The sequence below is a fragment of the Elephas maximus genome, chromosome 6, assembly GCF_024166365.1.
Source record: "Elephas maximus indicus isolate mEleMax1 chromosome 6, mEleMax1 primary haplotype, whole genome shotgun sequence".
Lineage (NCBI taxonomy): Eukaryota > Metazoa > Chordata > Mammalia > Proboscidea > Elephantidae > Elephas > Elephas maximus.
Window position 1 is genome coordinate 17,766,508 of NC_064824.1, and position 23,456 is coordinate 17,789,963.

At 40.5% G+C, this 23,456-nt stretch overlaps 1 protein-coding gene across 2 annotated transcripts in view; it reads right to left on the reverse strand.

The window, feature by feature from the left end:
- Positions 1 to 3,758: 3,758 nt before the first annotated feature.
- PLEKHB2 (pleckstrin homology domain containing B2) overlaps positions 3,759 to 23,456 on the reverse strand; it is a 76,275-nt gene continuing 56,577 nt past the window's right edge. The window contains exons 6-8 of one of the 2 annotated variants that reach the window (XM_049889137.1): positions 22,342 to 22,431; positions 12,917 to 13,022; positions 3,759 to 7,717 (exon numbers count right to left, since the gene is read on the reverse strand). In XM_049889137.1, the coding sequence (XP_049745094.1) occupies positions 7,581 to 7,717; positions 12,917 to 13,022; positions 22,342 to 22,431 (333 nt within the window). In that variant the 3' untranslated portion in view covers positions 3,759 to 7,580. Of the gene's footprint in view, positions 7,718 to 12,916; positions 13,026 to 22,341; positions 22,432 to 23,456 lie in introns of both variants that reach the window. The other variant, XM_049889136.1, reaches the window with a different exon arrangement.

Genomic DNA, 23,456 nt, shown 5'->3' on the forward strand with positions numbered 1-23,456 from the left:
ATAATCTAAATTTAAGAAGTAAAATTATAAAATTCTTAGAACAAATGAAAATCTTCATGACCTTATATTTAGCAATGGATTCTTAAACATGACACCAAAAACTTCTTTTATGGGAATGAATATTGTACCTGATTGGGGAATTTCCCCATCTAGCATTATGAAGTAGAAAGCATGTAAGCCCATTCTCAAGCCAATTCTTGACTGGACATGCTAAATGGGAATCACTTGAGTTGCTGAACCCACAGATTATTAATTTCAAACAGCCTGGTACATAAAAATTATCCACATAATAGTCCTGTGTGGAGCATAGACTTTGCCTTATGCCAAAAGCCTGTGAGCACTACCCAGGCACAACCGCTGGGATTTGGGATCAGAAAAATTCCATTTGAGAGACAATTACCAGCAGATGGAAAGACTCTGAGGAAGGTAAAAACCAATGAGCTCAGTGGACTGAATTGTATACTGATTGCCCCTACATTTGGATTTTTACTGACTCATGGGCAACAGCCAAGAGCTGGGCTGTAGGTAGTATCAAGACAATGAAAATCTGGCCTATTCATGAGATCCCTGTGTGAAACACAGCCCTGTGGAAATCTGAAGAATGCATTAAAATAGGACATGTCAGTGCTCCTCAGAAGAGCTATTTTCCAGGATCGGGATTTATTGAGGCCAGCAAGTAGATACCCTGGTATGCTTGCTTGAGGTGACTCTCTGGATCCTCCATGGGAAGAATGGAAATCGGGGGACATAAAGCAATGCAGAGATGGGCCAAATCTAGACATATTCCTGTAGCATCCTCTAAGGCATGAAAGGCCAGTACAAGCTGTGCTATATGCCAACAAGAAAGAGACTACAGATACTTATGGGGCAGATTCCCAGGGGAAAGGCCCTGCACATTAACTGGCAAGTCACACTGATGCTAGTAGGCTCAGGCGGCTACACTTATTCCGGACTAGGCTTTGCTTGCCCAGTGGTGGTAGATGCTCAGGGTTCTATAAAAGGGGCTGAACGAAAGATCCTCCATCAATTTGGACTTAGTAGTATCTATTCAGATCAGGGAACATTCTTATTCTCAAACAGGCAATTGACACACTGGCTGTCTAAATGGGGAGATAAAGAAATGAAGGGGTGGCTTACATGACTTCTCAAGCATGTACTTGAGAACATGAGGGGGTACAAGGGAGGATCCCTACTAGATTCCTCTCTTCCTGGTGGATCTGGGGAAGAGGGAGTGGGGAAGAATGCTGGGATGGCTGTACAGTTCTTCCCCGTATCATTTCAGATTTTTTTTGTTTTTCCTACCTGGTACAGTGGTCCTAAGACCAGGGTTGAAACTGTAATTGAAGCAGGGACTATTCCTAAGGAACCATAATTACTGATGAGTGAACTGAGGGGAAGGCACTTACCGGACTGACATTGCTGCTGGGAATCTAGGTCAGTGCAGTGGCTGAACCTAACGTCCTTCCAAAGGTGCGAAACTTTTCACAACGGGATGAACAGGTAAGTTACGCGATGAGGGAAATCAACAGAAATACTTCCAGAGGCTCAGGGCAAGAGAATATCGTCTCTTAGCTCCTTACACCAGATGCCTGAAAAGGTGAAGCTGACTTCTGCTTGGGCAACCTAACACGATCAGATGGAAGCCTGCAGTAGACTAGAGCGTCCTTGCCCTAGAAAGAATTTTTGCCATATGATATGACAGACTGATGTTAATCGCTAATGACTGGTTGTGGACGCTAGTAATATGCCAGTAGTTTTTGACTTTTTTACAGGTTATGGTATAACGCTGGCACTGTTAAATACTGACGTTGATGGTCAAATGTATGGGGAGGAGACGGGAGAGTAACCCTCCCAATGTTAGGTACGTGTAAGAAAACCATAGTCAAAGGCCTGAGGTAGACTGTGGGGTAAAGGATCTAGTTTTACCCTAAGTTAGCCTTTGTCCCTGGTTCCTGAGAAATTGGAGTAATTGGGGTGTTTGATCTGGGACTTCCAGACCATACCTGAAGATTTGTGCTGGCGAGTAGGCAGTGACCAAAACAGAAAAGACTCCACTGGGAGGCTCTTATCAACTAGCCTCAGGAGGCATGATGACAGCCTATCATACAAGGCTGGCCGGTAAACATCCTAAAAACTCTGAACACGGAAGCTAAGAGCTTCCTGGTTGGTGACAGTATCTGCTCTCAGGAGGGTAGCGGGTCACTTGGAACATGGAAGCCCCACATTGGGAACCCTCCCAGGCCTTGCTCTATGCATCTCTTCACCTGAATCTTTTGGCTATAATGAATCTGTAGTCATAAGTATGGTATGCTCTCCATGAGTTCTGTGAGATGTTCCTGCAAATCATCAAACCCAAAAGGATAGAGGGAGTCAACAGGCCAAAAAGTAAAGGTGTCCCATGGACTCACAAGCTTGCAGCTGGCATCTTGAAGTAGTAGTGGGAAACCATCCCCAAATTTGTGGCCAGCAGATCCAAAGGCTGGGGTGTCATGTGGGCTCCCCAAACTTGTGGCTGGCATCTGCAGGCAGTCTGAAGGTCGGTATCCTTTTAAACTTGGGAGCTCTGACCTGGCTCCGGGTGGCTAGAGTCAGAGGGTGCCAAAGGGGTAGCTGGTGATAAGAATGAACACATGGGAAGGGGGGGACCAGGTCAATTCCCAAATTTTGGGAATTGGATTCATGCTGATCCTTACCACATATTACCCAAAATAACTGAAAACAGGAACTCAAATAGATACTTGTATAACAATGTTCATTGCAGCACTATTCACAACAGCCAAAAAGGGAAACAAGCCAAGTACCCATAAACAGAATAAACAAAATATAGGTCTATCCATACAATGGAATCTTATTCAGTCAAAAAAAGTTTTGATACATGCTACTGCATGGATGAACCTTGAAAACATTATGCTATGTGAAATAAGCCAAAAACATACAAGTACAAATATTGTATGATATTTAGAGATAGGTACCATTGACTCCAACTCATGGTGACCTTATGCACAACAGAATGAAACGCTTTCCTTCTGTGCCATTCACAATCACCAGCATGTTTGAGCTCACTGTTAAAGGAACTGTGCCAATCCGTTTCACCAGGGGTCTCCCTTGCCCTCGTTGGACCTCTCCTTCACCAAACATGAAGTCCTCCTCCAGGGATTGATCCCTCCTGATGATGTGTCTAAAGCAAGCAAATTAGATCAATAACATTTTCATTAGCTAATCTTCAGATGTACACCACCAGGTCTTCCTAGTCTTAGTTTGGAAGCTCTGTTGCAACTTGTCCACCACGTGATCCTACTGGTACATGAAATACTGATGGCACAGCTTCCAGCTTCACAGCAACATGTGAGCCACCTCAGGATGACAGACTGACAGACGGGTGGTGGATGAGGCATTTAGAATAGGCAGATTAGGTTGCCAGGGGCTGGGGGAAGGCAGGAATGAGGAGTGATTGTTCAAGGACTATAGAGTTTCTGTTTGGAATGATGAAAAAATTTTAATAGGTGGTGGCATTTACATAATATTGTGAATGTACTTCATGTCACTGAATTGTACACTTAAAAATGGTTAACATGGTAATTTGCATGTTAAGTTTTTTTGTTACAATAAAACAAAACAAGAAGGTTCTCCTAAAAAATAAAGCTTGAAATAAAATTGTCAAAGACAGAAACAAAATACAAATTCAGGTTCCCAAAGATACCGGAGAAGTTACTGGACCCAAACTGCCAAGTAGAACTGGTCGAGGAAAATACTGTTAGTTTCCTAAGAGTAATCATAGAAGTCTGACGACCACATGCGACCCACATGTTCTCATGGAAACTGTAACTATTACATACACATGGCATAAGAAAAATACAATGTTTTTTGATATCAGATATAAACCCAAGTTTCACTTACTACCTGTGTGCTCTTGAGTAAACCATTTAGCTTCTGAGCCTCAGTTCCACCAAGTGTAACTTGTGATGATAATGCTTACCTTTTACAGAGCCATTGTAAGAATTTAAAGAGTGATTTTTTTCTGATGTGATAATACATCCCCTAACACTTAACAGGTCCTCAATAAATGTATTCTTACTGTCTATAATACAGTAGAAAAGGTTGGTGGTGTGTTACTACAAAAGACAACAGAAGTCACAATGAAACATGCCTTAAAGTTAACAATTATTTAATATATTAACATTGTCACTTATAAACATAAAATTTACATATAGAGGAAAAAGACAGGTTCTGTGGACACAAGAGAATACTAAAGATAGGCAAGCAATCACCAAAAAAAAAAAAAAATCTCTGGGGTCAAAATAGAACTACTTTCCATGCCTGTGTCTACATAAACTAGGGAAGGAAAAAGAAAAATTACATAGAATCAAAATTGACATCAAAAATAAACTTGGATCATTTTATAGGAATTTCTCTCTATGATCCAGATGGCCATCTTGGGCCCTGGACAGCATAAAATAGAAAGATCTAGCCTGTTTCATGAATGATGATCTAAGACATAGCCATAGGTCTCCCCGTTTTTCTTTAACATCCAAGATCCTGAAGTCAATGCAAGGAATTGAAAGAACAGAACTTTAAAAAAAAAAAAAATCAGCTCCAGATGTGTAAAATATCAATGGCCAACTTCTTCCAGGCACAGATTATTTAAAAGTATACATGGAAGTAAAATGCTACTGAAACCCTGGCAAAAAGTTTCTTTCAACTCACTCATGTTTTGATTTGGGATTACCTAAGTGAAGCAATGTAAACTAAGGAAGTCATTAGAAACTGATGTTATCAAAATATTGGCCAGGAAAATAAAATATCTGAACCTATGTATTGTATCAAGTATGAATTTCATACTAGGATCCAATCACGAACTGCTGACCTATTGGTTAGCAGCCGTAGCACTTTAACCACTACACCACCACGGTTTCCATCAAATCGCTAGTGACAGTGAATTTCCAGGCTCCAGCGTGGTTGGCTGATGGGACTGGCCCCACTGGGGACAATGACTGGGGTCGGGGTCACACACATGTATACAAAGCTCCAGTCCACAGCTCCCCGCTTCAGTCAAGAGGGCAGCCAGGGGAACCCAGGGAGCCTGCCTTCTTCACTAGAGAATCTCAGTAGTCTAACTCAGCATTCTGTAATTCACAGCAACTCCCACCCAGTAACTCCAAATTCAAAATTAACACTTTGCTGTAACATTAAAAACTGTTCAATATTTTGTAAGTAAAGCATATAACTTAATAATGCTTGTACAATCTGAACAAAGCATTCTTATTGCATAGTATCTAAAATCCTAAAAACAACCATAAGCAGCATTTCCACTTATTAGATCTGGCAATTTTCTACATCAATTATCCAAAGAAGTTTACAGTTAGGTATACTTCCTTTCAGCTGGAAATAGACTCTCCAGGGTCAATAAGTCCACAAGAATTGGCTAGGAAAACAGATCTGTGGTCACCAGTAGGTTCACTTAGTGTCTGGTTTCATACGGGGTTCCGTTTAAGTCTGCCTCAGACATGGAGCCAGCTGACCAGTATGAACTAAAAAGCATATTAACTAGCTAGGCAAAATAAAAATAGAATTTGTGCTCGCTGGAGTGTATCTTATGGAAAATAGGACTGTATAGAGGGTACAAGCAGGAAAGTTCACTGTGCTAAAATGTAAACCTACATGTTCTAAAGTATGCAGGACGAGAAACTGGGACCATTAGGAAGCTTTAGAAAGCCACATGGATTAAGAGATAAAGAGCAGGATGTGGGTTCTCCAGAGGATCACACAAGTCAGGGCTCAAAATTAAATGTTTGAAGCATCTCTGTCACATCTGAAGGGAAACCAAGTGCTACAGCTGCTAACCAAAAGGTCGGCAGTTCGAATCCACCAGGTGCTCCTTGAAAACTCTATGGGGCAGTCCTACTCTGTCCTACAGGGTCGCTATGAGTCAGAATCGACTCGATGGCAACGGGTTTTTTTGTTTTAATTACATTTGAGTCAGGAACAAAGACAATGCTGGCAAAGTGTCTGAAGTTTAGTGTCCTGGTCAGGTTGAAAGAGATCTTGAGTAGGTCACTCATGTCCCTAGACTGCATTTCCCATCTATAAAAGGAGATGCTTGAGCGTGACCACAGGGGTTCCCCAGGCAAGTTTGCGTGTTCTCCCCGGGGCCCCCAACACTCTACATTTTCACACACAGCCACATTTTCACACACTTGCACAGGACAGGGAATCCACTCTTTCGGCATCTTCAGAAGGGCTGAAAATAGCACCCAGTGCTTAGTACAATCCCTCAGAGACAGCTGAAATAGTAATACTATAACTACGACTCTCGTTCCATCTTACTCGTCACTCTTTTAATATTGTTCTCTCAACAAGTAGAAAAATAAACTGTAAGTCAGCTTAAAAACCAACCAAACCAGCTGCTGTCGCATCCATTCCAACTGACAGGTGACCCCATAGGATAGAGTAGAACTGCCCCACACTGATTTCAAAAAGCAGCTGGTGGATTTGAAACGCCAACCTTCTGGTTAGCAGCCGAGCTCTCTTAGCCACTCTGCCACCAGGGCTCCTAAGTAGGCTTAAACCAAAAACCGAACCAAACCCACTGCTGTCAAGTTTATTCTGAATCATAACGACCCAATAAGACAGAGCAGAACTGCCTCATAGAGTTTCCAAGTGCCTCGTGGATTTAAATTGCCAACCTTTTCGTTAGCAGCCACCCTCTTAACCACTATGCTACCAGGGTTTCCCAAGTAGGCTTAAGTATCAATAAAAACACCCAAAAACAGGCACTAAAAACATTTAATGTCTCTGAAGGAAGCAAATCTACCTCCACACACTTAATGGCTATTTTGCATTCTTCAAGTTTTATATGATAAAGCCCTAAAACTGTGAGGTTCAAATCAATTCCTAATTTGAAATGTTTTCCAATGATCACTACCAAAAACAAACAAAAAGAATAAAGTAAGGTAAATAACAGGCTTTTGGGTTAGCCAGTTTTTTAAGCATCATTTAAAAAAAGAGGGGGTTCCCCCAATAACATGTCTTCAAATTAGAGCCCAGTCATTCTGAAGCAGTCAACCTTGTTGGAGGCCTGTCGAGCTCAGGGGGTAGGTCATGAGGGTATCACACCACTGCCTTGGGGAGCTACCTGGAAACCACTGGTACCTTGCTTACCAGCCCACAACTCCTAAAGTACCATGCGGTCAGTTGGGGTGTGAATCTAAAAGAAGCTGCAGTTTTCTGTGCCCCATCATCCACTTACTCACATCACCGTATTACTAGCGTAACATTAAAGCACTACACTTAACTCTAAAAAAGAAACGTCTTTCAAAACAGGTAAGACGAAATAAGGTATTCCAATCTAAGAGTCCCATAAGGAAACTCCTGGAATGGGTAAGTGCCCCCAGTGGGTCCATGTTTTAACTAAACAGCATATTTCAAACCCTTTTCTGTGGTACTTACATGGATTAGTTACAAATATGATGTCACTATTTTCTAAGGAACTATTAAAAATATTTATCACAAACAGAAATGGCCTGCAAATTATTATTGCACACAGAGTATCAGAAGCTATGCACATAAAGATCTCAAGGACTCTAGAAGACCCAGAACAGAGACCCTAAGGCCATGCCTGTGGCTGCTCCAGCCAGCATGCCCAGGGCCACATCACTGTCGTCAGCTCTGTAGCGCTCACGGATGATGACTTGGTTGCCCAACTGTGGACCATAAAGCCCTAAAAAAGAAGGAAAACAAAAGATTTCAGAGAATCAGTTTGTGAAGCTCAACATTTACCCAAAAAGATAATTCACACAACGGAGAACACTAAGATGCCTGAATATTTTGTTTCCTTTCTGTGAGTAATCAGAATCATTTCCCCATTGCATTTACATCCTTCCACCTATAGCTTTGCTCAGCTGTTACCTATCTACCTCTGAAGGGTGGCAGGATGACTGTAGTGGGTACTCCCCACTCTCCTCTACCACAGGCTAAGGTCTCAGTATTTGGCCTTGTAAGGAGAACACCTCCATTTACAGGACCACACTAAGAGAAAATCAAGATTCTCTGCTCTCCAAGGTCCAAAGTCCTTAACACCGCAAAGAGCAGAATCCTAATGAAGCTGCAAAAACTCCAGACTCCAATCTCCACTTCAGCCCTCCACAACTACCTTTTTAGAGTGGACAGAGATGGTAAGAGCATGGGAGATACAGAGACTGCGGACAATGGGAAAGTCAAGAGTTCCCATCGAAGGCCTAAAAATCAAAAACTCTTTTAAGAAACTAATTAGTGTCTTTGTATTTATTCAAATCAATTTTTTAATTAAACCAAAAATCTGCTAATATAACTTGCTCTTCATTTTCAATCACTACGTGTCTTTATAGAGTAACTATGTTAAAGGAGAAAACGTCTAAAAGAGCATATTTCAAAATAATTTAATATTTAATTTGCATGCTAAAGTTTTTGTTTAAAGTTCATACCTACCAAGGAAGAAATATTAAGTAAATAAAAGCTGGAAATTTATTAAGTTTGTTCTCATCTGTGTTTCTGAGCTATACTGACTAGTAGCTAATTAGCTTTCAAATTGCTCATATATTAATAGTGTTAACTTTCCTCCTTGATTCCCTATTCCTTTATCAGTTCAACCCTAGAAGAGCTGGAAACTAATCCAGTAGGAATGTGTACATGTAGATGAAGAATGGAAGTGACATCAAAAGTGATAACATTTTTAAGTGCTTTCCACCAATCTAAGCATTTAAAGCATTATATGAATTTACATGTATTGAATCACTTCACAATAACCCTATGAGGTGAGTACATATCCCCATTTTACAGATGGGCACACTGAGGCACAGAAAGGTGAGGTAACTTGCCCTAGGTCATACAGCTGGTTAAGGACAATACAGGCATTCAAACCCAGGACTCTAAATACAGAGTCGGTTCATAACCACTGGAAAAAAAAAAAGCAAACCCATTGCCACTGAGTCGATTCCAACTCATAGCGACCCTATGAGACAGAGTAGAAGTACCCCATACAGTTTCCAAGGAGCACCTGGTGGATTTGAACTGCTGACTTTGTGGTTAAACAGCTGTAGCTCTTAACCACTGTGCCACCAGGGTTTCCCCTTAGTGTAACAGTAATTATTACATAAATGGTGAAAATCTGAATGCAAAAACGGAAGATACTGTTTCTATGACAATTCGGTTAGCTACTCTGGGCAAGACTAAATAAAGGCAGGTCACTTACTAATTACTATCAAACCAGGCTGAGGAGCCCTGGTGGCACAGTGGTTAAAGCACTTGGCTGCTAACTGAAAGATCGGCGGTTTGAACCTACCAGCATCTCCATGAGAAAAAGATGTCGCAGTCTGCGTCTATAAAGATTTACAGCCTTGAAAACCCGGTAGGGCAGTTCTACTCTGTCCTGTAGGGCCACTAAGAGTTGAATCAACTCAATGGCAGCAGGTTTATCAAACCAGGGAATTGAGAAAACTGTAAAAGACGGAGATAGGAGGAACTAGACAAAATCTAGACATCTGCTCGTGAACTGCTTCACAAGTGTTACTAAATTCTCACCGTACTTTTTAGGAAACCAGCCCTGGAAACTGCAATGCAATGATGTGTCATGAGTATGGTCTCTACATGACAGACATAAAGGACTCCAAATGATCCAACTCAAGGCAAAGACCTCAATTCCACAGCAAAAGACAGGTGAATGGATGTCTGCCTACATACACACATTAGAACAGGATACTTAAGATGAATTGACACAGGAGCCACGACAATGACCTCAAACATACCAATGATCACAAAGATGACACAGGCCCAGGAGACATTTTGTTCTGTTATACACAAGGTCGCTATGAGTCAGAGCCAAGTCGGCAGCAACAACCACAACACTCTTTATACTCTTTAAACTGGCTGACCAACCACTGGTCACAATCATACTGAAGAGAAGGCTTTCAGCACCAGCTCCATGCATGAGGAGGACCTCTATGAACAGCAACAGACAGGAAAACAACAATACATGAAGGGAGGACACCATGAAGTTGGCAAAGCACTATGATATGGTAGCTTAGGAATCTTAAGCAAAGCACCAACCTGGTTGTCAACACAATGCTGCTGTGGGACAACCACTAACTGACTCAGCCCTTCCCACTGCAAGCATTATCTGCTGCCTGGTCATCACACTAGGGCTGGACAACCACTGACTCGGCCCCTTCAGTAGTTAGTACACCTGCTGTTCAGTCACAACACTGACCAGGACAACCACAGACTCAGCCTCTTCTGCATAAGTACATCTGCTGGTCAATCACAAAACAGACTAGGACAGCCACCAACTCAGCCCCTCCCGCAGTAAGTACACTGGCCGGTCAGTCACAACACGGACTGGGACAACCACCAACTCAGCCCCTCCCGCAGTAAGTACACCGGCCGGTCAGTCACAACACGGACTGGGACAACCACCAACTCAGCCCCTCCCGCAGTAAGTACACCAGCCGGTCAGTCACAACACGGACTGGGACAGCCACCAACTCAGTCCCTCCCACAGTAAGTACACTGGCCGGTCAGTCACAACACGGACTGGGACAGCCACCAACTCAGCCCCTCCCACAGTAAGTACACCGGCCGGTCAGTCACAACACGGACCGGGACAACCACCAACTCAGCCCCTCCCGCAGTAAGTACACCGGCCGGTCAGTCACAACACGGACTGGGACAGCCACCAACTCAGTCCCTCCCACAGTAAGTACACTGGCTGGTCAGTCACAACACGGACTGGGACAGCCACCAACTCAGCCCCTCCCACAGTAAGTACACCGGCCGGTCAGTCACAACATGGACTAGGACAGCCACCAACTCAGCCACTTCTGTAGTTAGTACACCTGCTGTTCAGTCGCAACACTGACCAGGACAACCACCGACTCAGCCACTTCTGTAGTTAGTACACCTGCTGTTCAGTCACAACACTGACCAGGACAGCCACCGACTCAGCCACTTCTGTAGTTAGTACACCTGCTGTTCAGTCGCAACACTGACCAGGACAACCACCGACTCAGCCACTTCTGTAGTTAGTACACCTGCTGTTCAGTCGCAACACTGACCAGGACAACCACCGACTCAGCCACTTCTGTAGTTAGTACACCTGCTGTTCAGTCACAACACTGACCAGGACAGCCACCGACTCAGCCACTTCTGTAGTTAGTACATCTGCTGTTCAGTCGCAATACTGACCAGGACAGCCACCGACTCAGCCACTTCTGTAGTTAGTACACCTGCTGTTCAGTCGCAACACTGACCAGGACAGCCACCGACTCAGCCACTTCTGTAGTTAGTACACCTGCTGTTCAGTCGCAACACTGACCAGGACAGCCACCGACTCAGCCACTTCTGTAGTTAGTACACCTGCTGTTCAGTCACAACACTGACCAGGACAGCCACCGACTCAGCCACTTCTGTAGTTAGTACACCTGCTGTTCAGTCACAACACTGACCAGGACAGCCACCGACTCAGCCACTCGTTCAGTAAGTATTCCAAGGTGCTTCCCATGAGAGTGCTATCTCTTCTTTTACAAGGAATGTCATGGGCAAGGATGGAATTTGATTTACAGAAACTCCCTTTACAATCCTCATGTAATACTTCTGCTCTTCTAGGCAATAAGGAACTGCTGTGAGTCCCACATCTCAATTCAATAGATTGGGGGCTGAAAAGAGGGTCATTTCTGCAATTTGGTAAGGCTAGGGCTTAAAATTCACCACCAAATCACGGTCGCAAAGATAAGTAGGCGAATGAAAATGATTCATACAGGGGAAATATAACTAGTAAAGAATTATACAGAAGATGCTTATCCTTGTCAGTAATAATAGACATGTAAACTAAAGCAACTCTGATTCCACATTAGGCCTAATAAATTTATCAAGACTTTTAGAGCAGAACAACAATCAATCTTTATGAGACTACAGAGAAACCAGCCAAAACAGACAAGAGTAACTACAAAGACAGCCATCTAACAGTGTGACTCTGGGGAAAGCCAAATCCAAAGCCCTATGGCAGCCTCCCTGGCTTCCCTGCGGCAGTAGTTATCAGCCACGATCCCACCTTTCTGGTAGGTAACAGGTTCTTCTTCCACAGCTTCTGTGTTAAGGCACTGCACTAGTTTTGCTCACAGCCCCTGGACAATTCCTCTTCTTCCAGGTCCTCCTCAAATCCTCAATCTCTCCATTGACTTTGGGTCTCTTGTACCCTCCAGAACTGTCCTGATCCCAGTCTGTTCACCAGTTCATTCCACTGTATGGCTCTGCTCTTTAATCCATGAGTCACATGGCTCCAGTCCTCCTAGCTCTAGCTGCCAGCTCCTACCCTAAGGCCATCATTCTCCCACACCTTCCACGCAGACCTCCCCTTGCCCAGCGAAGCAAGTTACACAGTCCCTGTTACTCACACCTATAATTTGTTCCATATGAGGCGAAGAATGGGAAAAGCATGCATCAAAAACCTGGAATAAATGTAAGCCCTTTTCAGACCTCTACTCACTTGTGAAATAAGAACATTACCTCTGCAGTGAAAATTTTTGAAGGATGTTACCAAAAGGAAAAAACAGAAGAAAGGTTACCTCTTTTCCCTTAAAATTGGCCTTTTATTTTGGTTGCTTCTTAATACAAGTGAATCTCAGCAAGCATAAATTATCTTCTTCTGGGGAACTAATCTGTATACAATGTTGAAATTTTAAGAAATCAAGCCTACTCTAGGTTTGTAAAGCAATGTGAATTAAAAATGCTTTTAAGAATAAAAACACAATAGCAGAATGACTTGTAGTCTATAACCGGAAAACTTAACTAACTTATCCTTACCCAAAAAATACAAATTCTTAAAAGTCCCACTGGTCTACACACTAAATGAAAACAAACAAATGAGCAGAAGCTAGGCTTGAGTTACCTGCATATGGATACTGGTAGGGTGCAGCATAAGCCTGCCCGTTAGCAGCATAGACAAAGTGAGTTCCTGGAGGGTACACACCATTATACGGTCCATACCCATATGCCTGCTGAAAAGAAACATGCCCATTAGAAATACAATTTTGAAACCTCTGGTAATGTATTAATACCTGCTGTCTAAGTTTGAGTCAATAAATTTTTACAGCTAATAAGAAAAATAAAATAAAGAACATGAGACAGTGCAGTTATGGTTTCTGTCATTTGTTTTTATTCTTTGTTTTGTCTTAAGATTTAAAAAGAAATCCTATAATTCAAGTCTACTTTCAGGCTGTGAAATGAAGAAGGCAGAAAGGTACAACAAAAATACCAGTGGCAAAATTCCAGTATCACAGCAACATGCAAGCCACCACAGTATGACAAACTGACAGACTAAACACTAAAAAATAATACAAAGCAGCAGACTCAAAAACATTATAGATAAATCAAAAAGGAATTCTAAAACATGTTCTCACAGAAAGGCAAGTAAAAGAACACACAGAGATGGAAAATAGGAAAGAAAACAAAAAATAAAATGGCAGACTTAAGCTTAACATATGAAAAATTACATTAAATGTAAATGATGTAAATATACCAATTACAAGAGATTGGTAGAATGGAAGGAAAAAAAACCACAGTCTAACTATATCCTCTCCACAAGAAACTCACCTAAAATGCAATGATATATGTAGACTGAAAGAAAAGCATGAAAACAGATATTTTATGCAAACATTAATAAAAAGAAAGTAGGAGGGCTATCGGAGTAGACTTCAGAACAAAGAAAAGTACCAGAGACAGAGAGTGACATTACATAAAGATAAAAGGGTCAATCCCCCAAGAAAACATAAATGTGCATATACCAAATGACAGAGCTACAAAATATGTGAAGCAAAAACTGATAAAACTGAAAAGAGAAATAACAGACAAATCTACAATTATGCAGGAGATGTCAACACTCTCATCATAACAACTAGACAGGATATCAGCAAGGATATAGATGAACTCAACATCTGTAGAACACTCGAGACAACAAAAGCAGAATACAGATACTTTCAAGCATCCACAGTACATATTCCAATATACAAAGTATTATGGGCCATAAAACAAACTTTAACAACTGAAAAGGACTGAAATCTTGTAGAGTATGTTCTCTGACCACAATGGAATCACACTAGAAATCAGTAACAGAAAGATAATGGTACAATCTTCTAACATCTGGAAGCTTAACAACATCCTTTTAATAATCCACGGGACAAAAGAGTAAGCCTCAAAGGAAATTAAAAAAAAAAAAATTGAACTAAATGAAAATAAAAATCCAACATGTCAAAATTTGTGGGATCCAGCTAAAGCAGTAATGAGATGGAATATTATAGGACAAGATGCTTATATTAGAAAGGAGGAAGATTCTCAAATCAATAATCTAAGCTCCCACACCTCAGGAAATCAGAAAAAGAACAAATTGAACCCAAAGCAAGCAGAAGGAAAGAGAACCAGAAATCGAATGAAACTGAACAACAGAAAACAGCCCCCAAAAAATGAATGAAATAAAAACCTGTTCGAAAAGATCAATAAAATTGACAAACCCCTGGCAAAACTTTCAAAAAAAAAAAAAGGCAAAATACATTTCAGGCACTTCCTGGGTTACAAGCATGATTTGTATCTAAGTGTGTCTTAAAGCTGAGTTAGTAGGTAAGTCAGAATAAAAGAAAAAAAAAATTCTTATTTAGCCTTACTTCAGTGCAAGAAAAGGCTCGAAGCCTTTTCAAGGATTTAAAAGGTGCACAGGCAGCAACTGAAGGTGATTGTGATGAAGAATTTGTTGCAAGTAAGGGTTGGTTTAGCTGTTTCAAAGTAAGGGGCAAATTTACATGTGAGTTGTCCGTAAGTCAGACACCCGTCCGTAGCCCAGGGACTACCTGTACCAGTATCAGGAATGAATGAAATACGGGATATCACCATAGACCCTGTAGACATCACAAGGATAATAAGGGAAAACTAAGAACAATTCTACAAACACAAATTTGATAACTTATATGAAAAGGACCAATCCCTCAAGAAGTACAAACTAATACCTGACACTCGATATGAAATAGATAATTTAAATAGTCCTCTATTAAGAAAACTGAATTTGCAATTAAAATTTTCTCCAAAAAGAAAATCTCCAGGCCCAGACAGTTTCACTGGAGAACTCTACTAAATGTTTAAGAATTAACCCCAAAATTCTACAATCTCTTACAGAAAACAGAAGACCAAGGAACATTTCCCAACTATAACGCCAATCTTACCTAATATCTAAACCAGAACAAGATATCACCAAAAAAAAAAAAACAACTATAGAACAATATTCCTCATTAGTACTGATGCAAAAATTCTCAACAAATATTAGCAAATAGAATTCAGTAATGTACATCAACATCATTGGCCATAAGGAAAATGAAAATCAAAACCACAAAGAGATACCACTGCATGCCCACCATGATGGGTGAAATTGGAACCCACATAGACTGCTGGTGGAAATGTAAAATGTTACAAAAAAAAAAAAAGAATTCAGCAATTTGTAAAAATAATTATATGCCATAACTAAGTAAGATTTTATTTCAGTAATACAAGGCTGGTTCAATGTTTGAAGACCAATCAATGTAATCCATCATACAAAGAGGCTAAATAAAAAAATCACAATCATATCAACTGATGCAGAAAAAATATTTGACAAAATCCAACATCTATTCATGATTTAAAAAAAAAAAAAGGCCTCTCAGAAAACTAGGAATACAGTTAACTGATAAAGAATATCTACAAAAACCGTGAAGCTAGCGTCTTACTTAATGCCACACTTAATGCTGAAAGACTAAATGCTTTTCCTTTAAGATCAGGAAAAAGGCAAGGATGTCCACTCTCTCTACTGCTATGCTATTCAACATAGTACTGCAAATTCAAGCTAGGGCATTAAGGAAAAGGAATTAGAAGGCATACAGACAAGAAATGAAGGAATGCCCCTGTTTGCAGATGACATGACTGCCTACATAGAAAATTCCAAGGAATCTACTTGAGTTTATCAAGTTTGCATGATACAAGATTAACATAAAGTTAGAATTTTGTTCTACATATTTCTCCAGCTCTGTCCAGGACCCTCTATTGTGATCCCTGTCACAGCAGTTGGTGGTGGTAGCTGGGCACCATCTAGTTAAGTTGGACTCAGTCTGGTGGAGGCTGTGGTAGTTATGCTCCATTACTTAATTTATTTCACCCAAGATCCATCTGACATCAGCAGTGGTATCCCTGGTTCCTCCTCCTCTTCTACTCTAACTCACAAAAAAGGTCAGACTTACTGGTCTGACAGAGACTGGAGAAACGCTGAGAGTATGGTCCCTGGATACCCTTTTAACTCAGTACTGAAGACACTCCTGAGGTTCACCCTTCAGCCAAAGATTAGACAGGCCCATAAAACAAGTAATAATACAATAATACGAAACTAAATGGGCACACCAGTCCCAGAGCAAAGACCAGAAGGCAGGACGGGACAAGAAAGCTGGACCAACGGACAAGGTCGAGAAGGGGAAAGTGTTGACACATTGTTGCACTGGCAACCAATGTCACAAAACAATATGTGTAAAAATGAAAGCAATATAAAAATACATAAGTTATATTTCATTTTCAATAGCCTCATATGCATGCAAAAGCTGGACGATAAATAAGGAAGACTGAAGAAGAACTGACACCTTTGAATTACAGTGTTGGCGAAGAATATTGGATACTGAATTGAATTTTGTAGTTTTCATTATATAGGTCCTGTGTAAGTTTTGTTAGATTTATACCTATTTTTTTTTTGAGTGATTGTAAAGGGTGTTGAATTTTTAGTTTGTGTTCATTGCTGGGATTATTGTTGTTAGGTGCTGTTGAGTCGGTTCCGACTCACAGAGACCTTGTGTACAACAAAAGGAAGCACTGCCTGGTCCTGAGCCATGCCTATAATTGTTGTTATGCTTGAGCCCATTGTTGCAGCCACTGTGTCAATCCACCTCGTTGAGGATCTTCCTCTTTTCAGCTGACCCTGTACTCTGCCAAGCGTGATGTCTTTCTCCAGGGACCTATCCCTCCTGACAACATGTCCAAAGTATGTAAGATGCAGTCTCACCATCCTTGCTTCTAAGGAGCATTCTGGTTGTGCTTCTCCCAACACAGATTTATTCATTCTTTTGGCAGTCCATGGTATATTCAATATTCTTCGCCAACACCAGAGTTCAAAGGCATCAACTCCTCTTCAGTCTTCCCTATTCACTGTCCAGCTTTCACATGGACATGATGCAACTGAAAACACCATGGCTTCAGTCAGGAACACTTTAGTCTTCAAGGTGACATCTTAGCTTTTCAACACTTCAAAGAGGTCCTTTTGCAGCAGATTTGCCCAATGCAACGCGTCTTTTGATTTCTTGACTGTTGCTTCCGTGGCTGTTGATTGTGGATCCAAGTAAAATGAAATCCTTGACAACTTCAGCCTTTTCTCCGTTTATCATGGTTGCTTATTGGTCCAGTTGTGAGGATTTTTGTTTTCTTTATGTTGAGGCGCAATCCACACTGAAAGCTGTGCTCTTTGATCTTCATCAGTAAGTGCTTCAAGTCCTCTCCACTTTCAGCAAGCAAGGTTGTGTCATCTGCATAATACAGGTTGTTAATGAGTCTTCCTCCAATCCTGATGCCCTGTTCTTCTTCATATAGTCCAGCTTCTTGGGTTATTTGCTCAGCATACAGATTGAATAGGTATGGTCAAAGGATACAACCCTGAAACACACCTTTCCTGACTTTAAACCAATTGATATCCCCTTGTTATGTCCAAACAACTACCTCTTGATCTATGTAAAGGTTCCTCATGAGCACAATTAAGTAATCCCATTCTTCACAATGTTATCCATAATTTGTATGATCCACACAGTCAAATGCCTTTGCACAGTCAATAAAACACAGGTAAAAATCTTTCTGGTATTCTCTGCTTTCAGCCAGGATCCATCTGACATCAGCAATGATATCCCTGGTTCCTCCTCCTCTTCTGAATCTGGCCTGGATTTCTGGCAGTTTCCTGTCGATATATTACTACAGCTGCTTTTGAATGATCTTCAGCAAAATTTTGCTTGCACGTGATAATAATGATATTAACTTCCACGTTTGGATGGATCACCTTTCTTGGGAACAGGCATAAATATGGATCTCTTCCAATCCACTGGCCAGGTATCTGTTCCAAATTTCTTGGCATAGACAAGTGAGCACTTCCAACACTGCATCCATTTGTTCAAACATCTCAATTGGTATTCTATCAATTCCTGAAGCCTTGTTTTTCGCCAGTGCCTTCAGAGCAGCTTGGACTTCTTCCTTCAGTACCACTAGTTCCTAATCATATGCTACCTCTTAAAATGGTTAAGCGTCAACAAATTCTTTTTAGTATAATGACTGTGTATTCCTTCCATCTTCTTCCAATGCTTCCTGAGTCATTTAATATTTCCCCATAAAATCCTTCACTATTGCAACTTGAGACCTGAGTTTTTTCTTTAGTTCTTTCAGCTTGAGAAATGCTAAGTGTGTTCTTCCCTTTTGGTTTTCTATCTCCAGCTCTTTGCACATGTCATTATAATACTCTACTTTGTCTTCTCAAGCCACCTTTTGAAATCTTCTGTTCAGTGCTTTTACTTTACCATTTCTTCTTTTTGCTTTAGCTGCTCAATATTCAAGAGCAAGTTTCAGAGTCTCTTCTGACATCCATTTTGGTCTTTTCTTCCTTTCTTGTTTTTTTTTAATGATCTCTTGCTTTCTTCATAGATGATGTCCTTGATGTCATTCCACAACTCGTCTAGTCTTTGGTCATTAGCGTTCAACACATCAAATCTATTCTCGAGATGGTCTCTAAATTCAGGTGGGATATACTCAAGGTCATGCTTTGGCTCTTGTAAACTTGCTCTAATTTTCTTCAGCTTCAATTTGAGCTTGCATATGAGCAACTGATGGTCTGTTCCACAGTCGGCCCCTGGTCTTGTTCTGACTAATATTGACCTTCCCCATCATCTCTTTCCACAGATGTAGTCAATTTGATTCCTGTGAATTCCATCTGGCGAGGTCCATGTGTATAGTTGCCATTTATGTTGGTGAAAAAAGGTTATTTGCAATGAAGAAATTGTTGGTCTTGCAAAATTCGATCATGCGATCTCCAGCGTTGTTTCTATCACCAAGACCATATTTTTCAACTACCAAGCCTATTTCTTTGTTTCCAACTTTCGCAATCCAATCACCAGTAATTATCAATGCACCCTGATTGCATGTTCAATCAATTTCAGACTGCGGAAGCTGGTAAAAAATCTTCAATTTCTTCATCTTTGGTGTGGTTGGTGTGTAAATTTGAATAATAGTCATATTAACTGGTCTTCCTTGTAGGCGTATGGATATTATCCTATCACTGACAGCGCTGTACTTCAGGGCAGATCTTGAAACGATCTTTTTGACTATGAATACAATGCTATTCCTCTTCAAGTTGTCACCCCTGGCATAACAGAGCATATGATTGCTCGATTCAAAATGGTCAATACCAGTTCATTTCAGCTCACTAATGCCTAGGATATCAATGTTTATGCATTCCATTTCATTTTTTATGATTTCTAATTTTCCTAGATTCATACTTCGTACATTCCAGGTTCCAATTATTAATGGATATTTGAAGCTGTTTCTTCTCATTTTGAGTCGTCCCACATCAGCAAATGGAGGTCCCGAAAGCTTGACTCCATCCATGTCATTAAAGTCGACTCTACTTTGAGGAGGCAGCTCTTCCCCAGCTGTCTTTTGAGTACCTTCCAATCTGGGGGGGTCATCTTCCAACGCTATATCAGACAATGTTCCGCTGCTATTCATAGGGTTTTCACCAGTTAATTCTTTTCAGAAGTACACTGCCAGGTCCTACCTCCTAGTCTGTCTTAATCTAGAAGCTCAGCTGAAACCTGTCCGTCATGGATAATCCTCCTAGTGTCTGAACACTGGTGGCATAGCTTCCAGCATCATAGCAACACACAAGCCCCCACAGTACGACAAACTGATGGACACATGGGGGCAGTAGCCATTAGGAAAATGCAAATTAAGACCACAATGAGATATCACTATATACCTATTAAAGCAACTAAAATAAAAAATAAGGATACCACCAAACATTATTGAGGATGCAATGAAACTGGGTGACTCACACACTACTGGCAGCAAAGTAAAATGGTAGTCACTCTAGTAAGTTTTTTTTGTCAGCTTTTTAAAAATATAAACATACCCTTACCATAACCAAAAAAGCCAAACCCACTGCCGTTGAGTCAATTCTGACTCCTAGTGACCCTACAGGACAGAGGAGAACTGCTCCACAGGGTTTCCAAGGAACGCCTGGTGGATTCAAACTGCTGAACTTTTGGTCAGCAGCCATAGCACTTAACCACTACGCCACCAGGGTTTCTTACCATAAAAAAAAAAAAAAAAAAAAAAAATTTTTTTTTTTTTTTTACCATACCACCCAGTAATTACACTTTCAGACACTTATTCCAGGGAAACAAAACCTTATGTTTGTCCAACAACCTGAATATAATTTTCATAGAAGATTTATTGGTAATAGCCCAAAACTGGAAACAACCAAAATATCCCTCAAAAAGTGAATGCATAAACATAGCGCAATACATCTATAGCATGGCATACTTACTACTCAGCAATAAAAAGAAACAGACCTATTGATACTTGAAACAACTTGGATGAATCTCAAAGGCGTTAAAACCAAAAAAAAAAAAAGAACAAAGCCGGTGCCGTCGAGTCGATTCCGACTCATAGCGACCCTATAGGACAGAGTAGAACTGCCCCACAGAGTTTCCAAGGAGCACCTGGCGGATTCAAACTGCCAACCCTTTGGTTAGCAGCCGTAGCACTTAACCACTACACCACCAGGGTTTCCTCTACGGCATTATGATGGGTGAAAACGGGCCAAACTCAAAATGTCACATGCTGTTAGATTCCATTTATACAACATTGTTGAAATGATAAAATTATAAGATGGAGCACAGATTAGTGGTTCGCAGAGGTTAGGGATAGGGATAGAGGGTGAGCCTATAAAAGCTCTTAGTAGGAGGGAAGTCTCGATGAAACAATTCTATGTCATAATTGCGGTGAGTACACACAGATGTACTCATGTGATAAAATGACACAGAACTAAACACAAACGTGTTACCAATTTCAAATTCCTGCTTTGGATATTATCTAAGATGCAACAATTGAGGAAACTGGGTGAAGAGTACATGGGATCTTCCTACGCTATCTTTACTTCCTGTGAATATATAATTATTTCAAAATTAAACGTTAAAAACAAAGCAGGAAGCCTCACATAACAGAGACTTTTCTACACGGCACTGGATAACTGGCACCTCTAAGTAGAAGCCACTCCAAGATATATGGTATATAAATTTTTAAATAATTGCTCAAGTCCATGCATATGATTCTTAAAATAATCTTTTGAGGTAAGTTGGGCAGATAACCCTATTTTACAATGTGTAGACTGGGACTCAGAGAACTTCAGCGACTTGCCCAAGGCAAGGACTTGAAATCAAGGTCTCTTGGCTCCAAGTTCATTAACGTCATAATTGATCACTTATACACCCATGAAAAGGGTGGCCCTGACAACTTTTTAACCTTAGGCTTTTAGACTGGATTTAATTTCATGGCCATTTTCTGGTACCTTTTTTTGTTTGTTTTTATTGTGCTTTAGGGGAAAGTTTACAGAGCAACTTAGCTTCCTATTCCATAGTCTGTACATAAAGTACTGCATGTCATTGGCTTCATTCCCCACAACATGTCAGCACTCTCCCCATTTCGGTCCTACGTTCCCTGTTTCCTTTCATCCTGGTTTTTTACCCCTTCCTGCCTTCTCATCTTTGCTTTTGGACAAATGTTGCCCTTCTAATCTCATATAATTGATTGTTCTAAGAAGCATGTCCCTCTTGAGTGTTATTGTTTATTTTACTGTTTGGTTGAATATGGCATATAATTTTTTAAAGGTTGATTTTCTGCAATAAAAACTGCATTTTTTCTGATTATAAAGAGAATTCAAAAAGTATAAACTATAAATCATCAAAATCTCATTATCCAAAGCAATTATCATTAACATGATTCATTTTTAAGTCTATCTTAAAAGTAAAATGTGCTGAACATAAACAAGAGTATAAAACAGTTTATTTCATTAAAGCAAAAGATTATAAGGAAAAAATCTCTAAAGAAGAAAGGGCTTTAGAGAACACTGCTAATTTCTGATGCTGGCTCAAGGTAAAAAGAACAGCAGCAGCAGAAAGGCCTCAATTTTCCCTCATGTGGATCGGGACACCCAGATGTCTTCCCTACCTCAGGGGTTGGTGCAGCACAGGCTGTGTAAGGAGGTGGAGATGAAGTCACAGACATTTCATTGTATATGACTTCTGAGCCAGCATAAGCCTGTATGAGACAGGAGAGAAATTATGAGAGGTGAGCTGCCACACAGCAACTATAGGTTCAAAGACGTGATGTATACTTCCTTTTTATTTAGCAAATAAAAAATTAAAGAACATAGAGCTTAATCTTCCAACAGCAAATATAACAGCTCTCTTAGAAGTAGTGAAAGGTGGAAGAAAAACTCCCACTAATACAATGAAGCCTCTAATACCACTCTGGTGTCCTCTGAATTCAGGGTTGCTTTGGACCCCAGGATGGCTAGAACTCTCGCTGCCCAGGATTGCCTGTCTTGCTACCACTGTTACTCAACGTCTTTTAAAGGATGTTAGACCACTCTCAACAACAGTTCTGTTCACAAATGAAAATCCTACAATCTGAAATGGAGCAGTCAGGGATATGTTCTAGACAGTCTTGTTATTTACATTACAGAAAAAAAATGTTGAACATATTTAATGTCACTGAACTGTACATGTATTGTTGAAATGGCACATGTTTGTTACCTATATGTCCACCACAATTAAAAAAAAATAGACAAGGTAACGTCTTGCAGAAGAGAATATTTTAACTAACAAAAGCTGATTAAATAAAAGGTAAAAAAATCCCTTCAATAAATTACTAACCAATGGAAAAGAAGCACACTTAATGTCTTTTTTAAAAAAATCTCCATTAAAAAAAAAGTCTTGGGAGCTCACCTCTAACTATATGGATCATTAATACCAATTTCATCCAAGAAGGGGATCTGCATGAAAGAAAAGGTCACTGGAGCTGGAGAGTAATAAGTCTTGGTCTACCGAGTGGGAAACACTGGCATTTGAGTATTATGCTTTTTTACTTTCTTTTCTCAAAAATGCAAATTCTTTTGTTGCTACAATTTTTTTCTTTTCCTACCAAAGATATAAAGGGAAAAATAATTCTGAAGAATGAAAATGTTGACCACGGAGGCAATTCTGCCTTGATTCCCTGAAAGCCGCAAAGAAATCATTATTAGCCTCTGCAACTGGGGTTTACTGTCTCAGTGACCTGAAGTC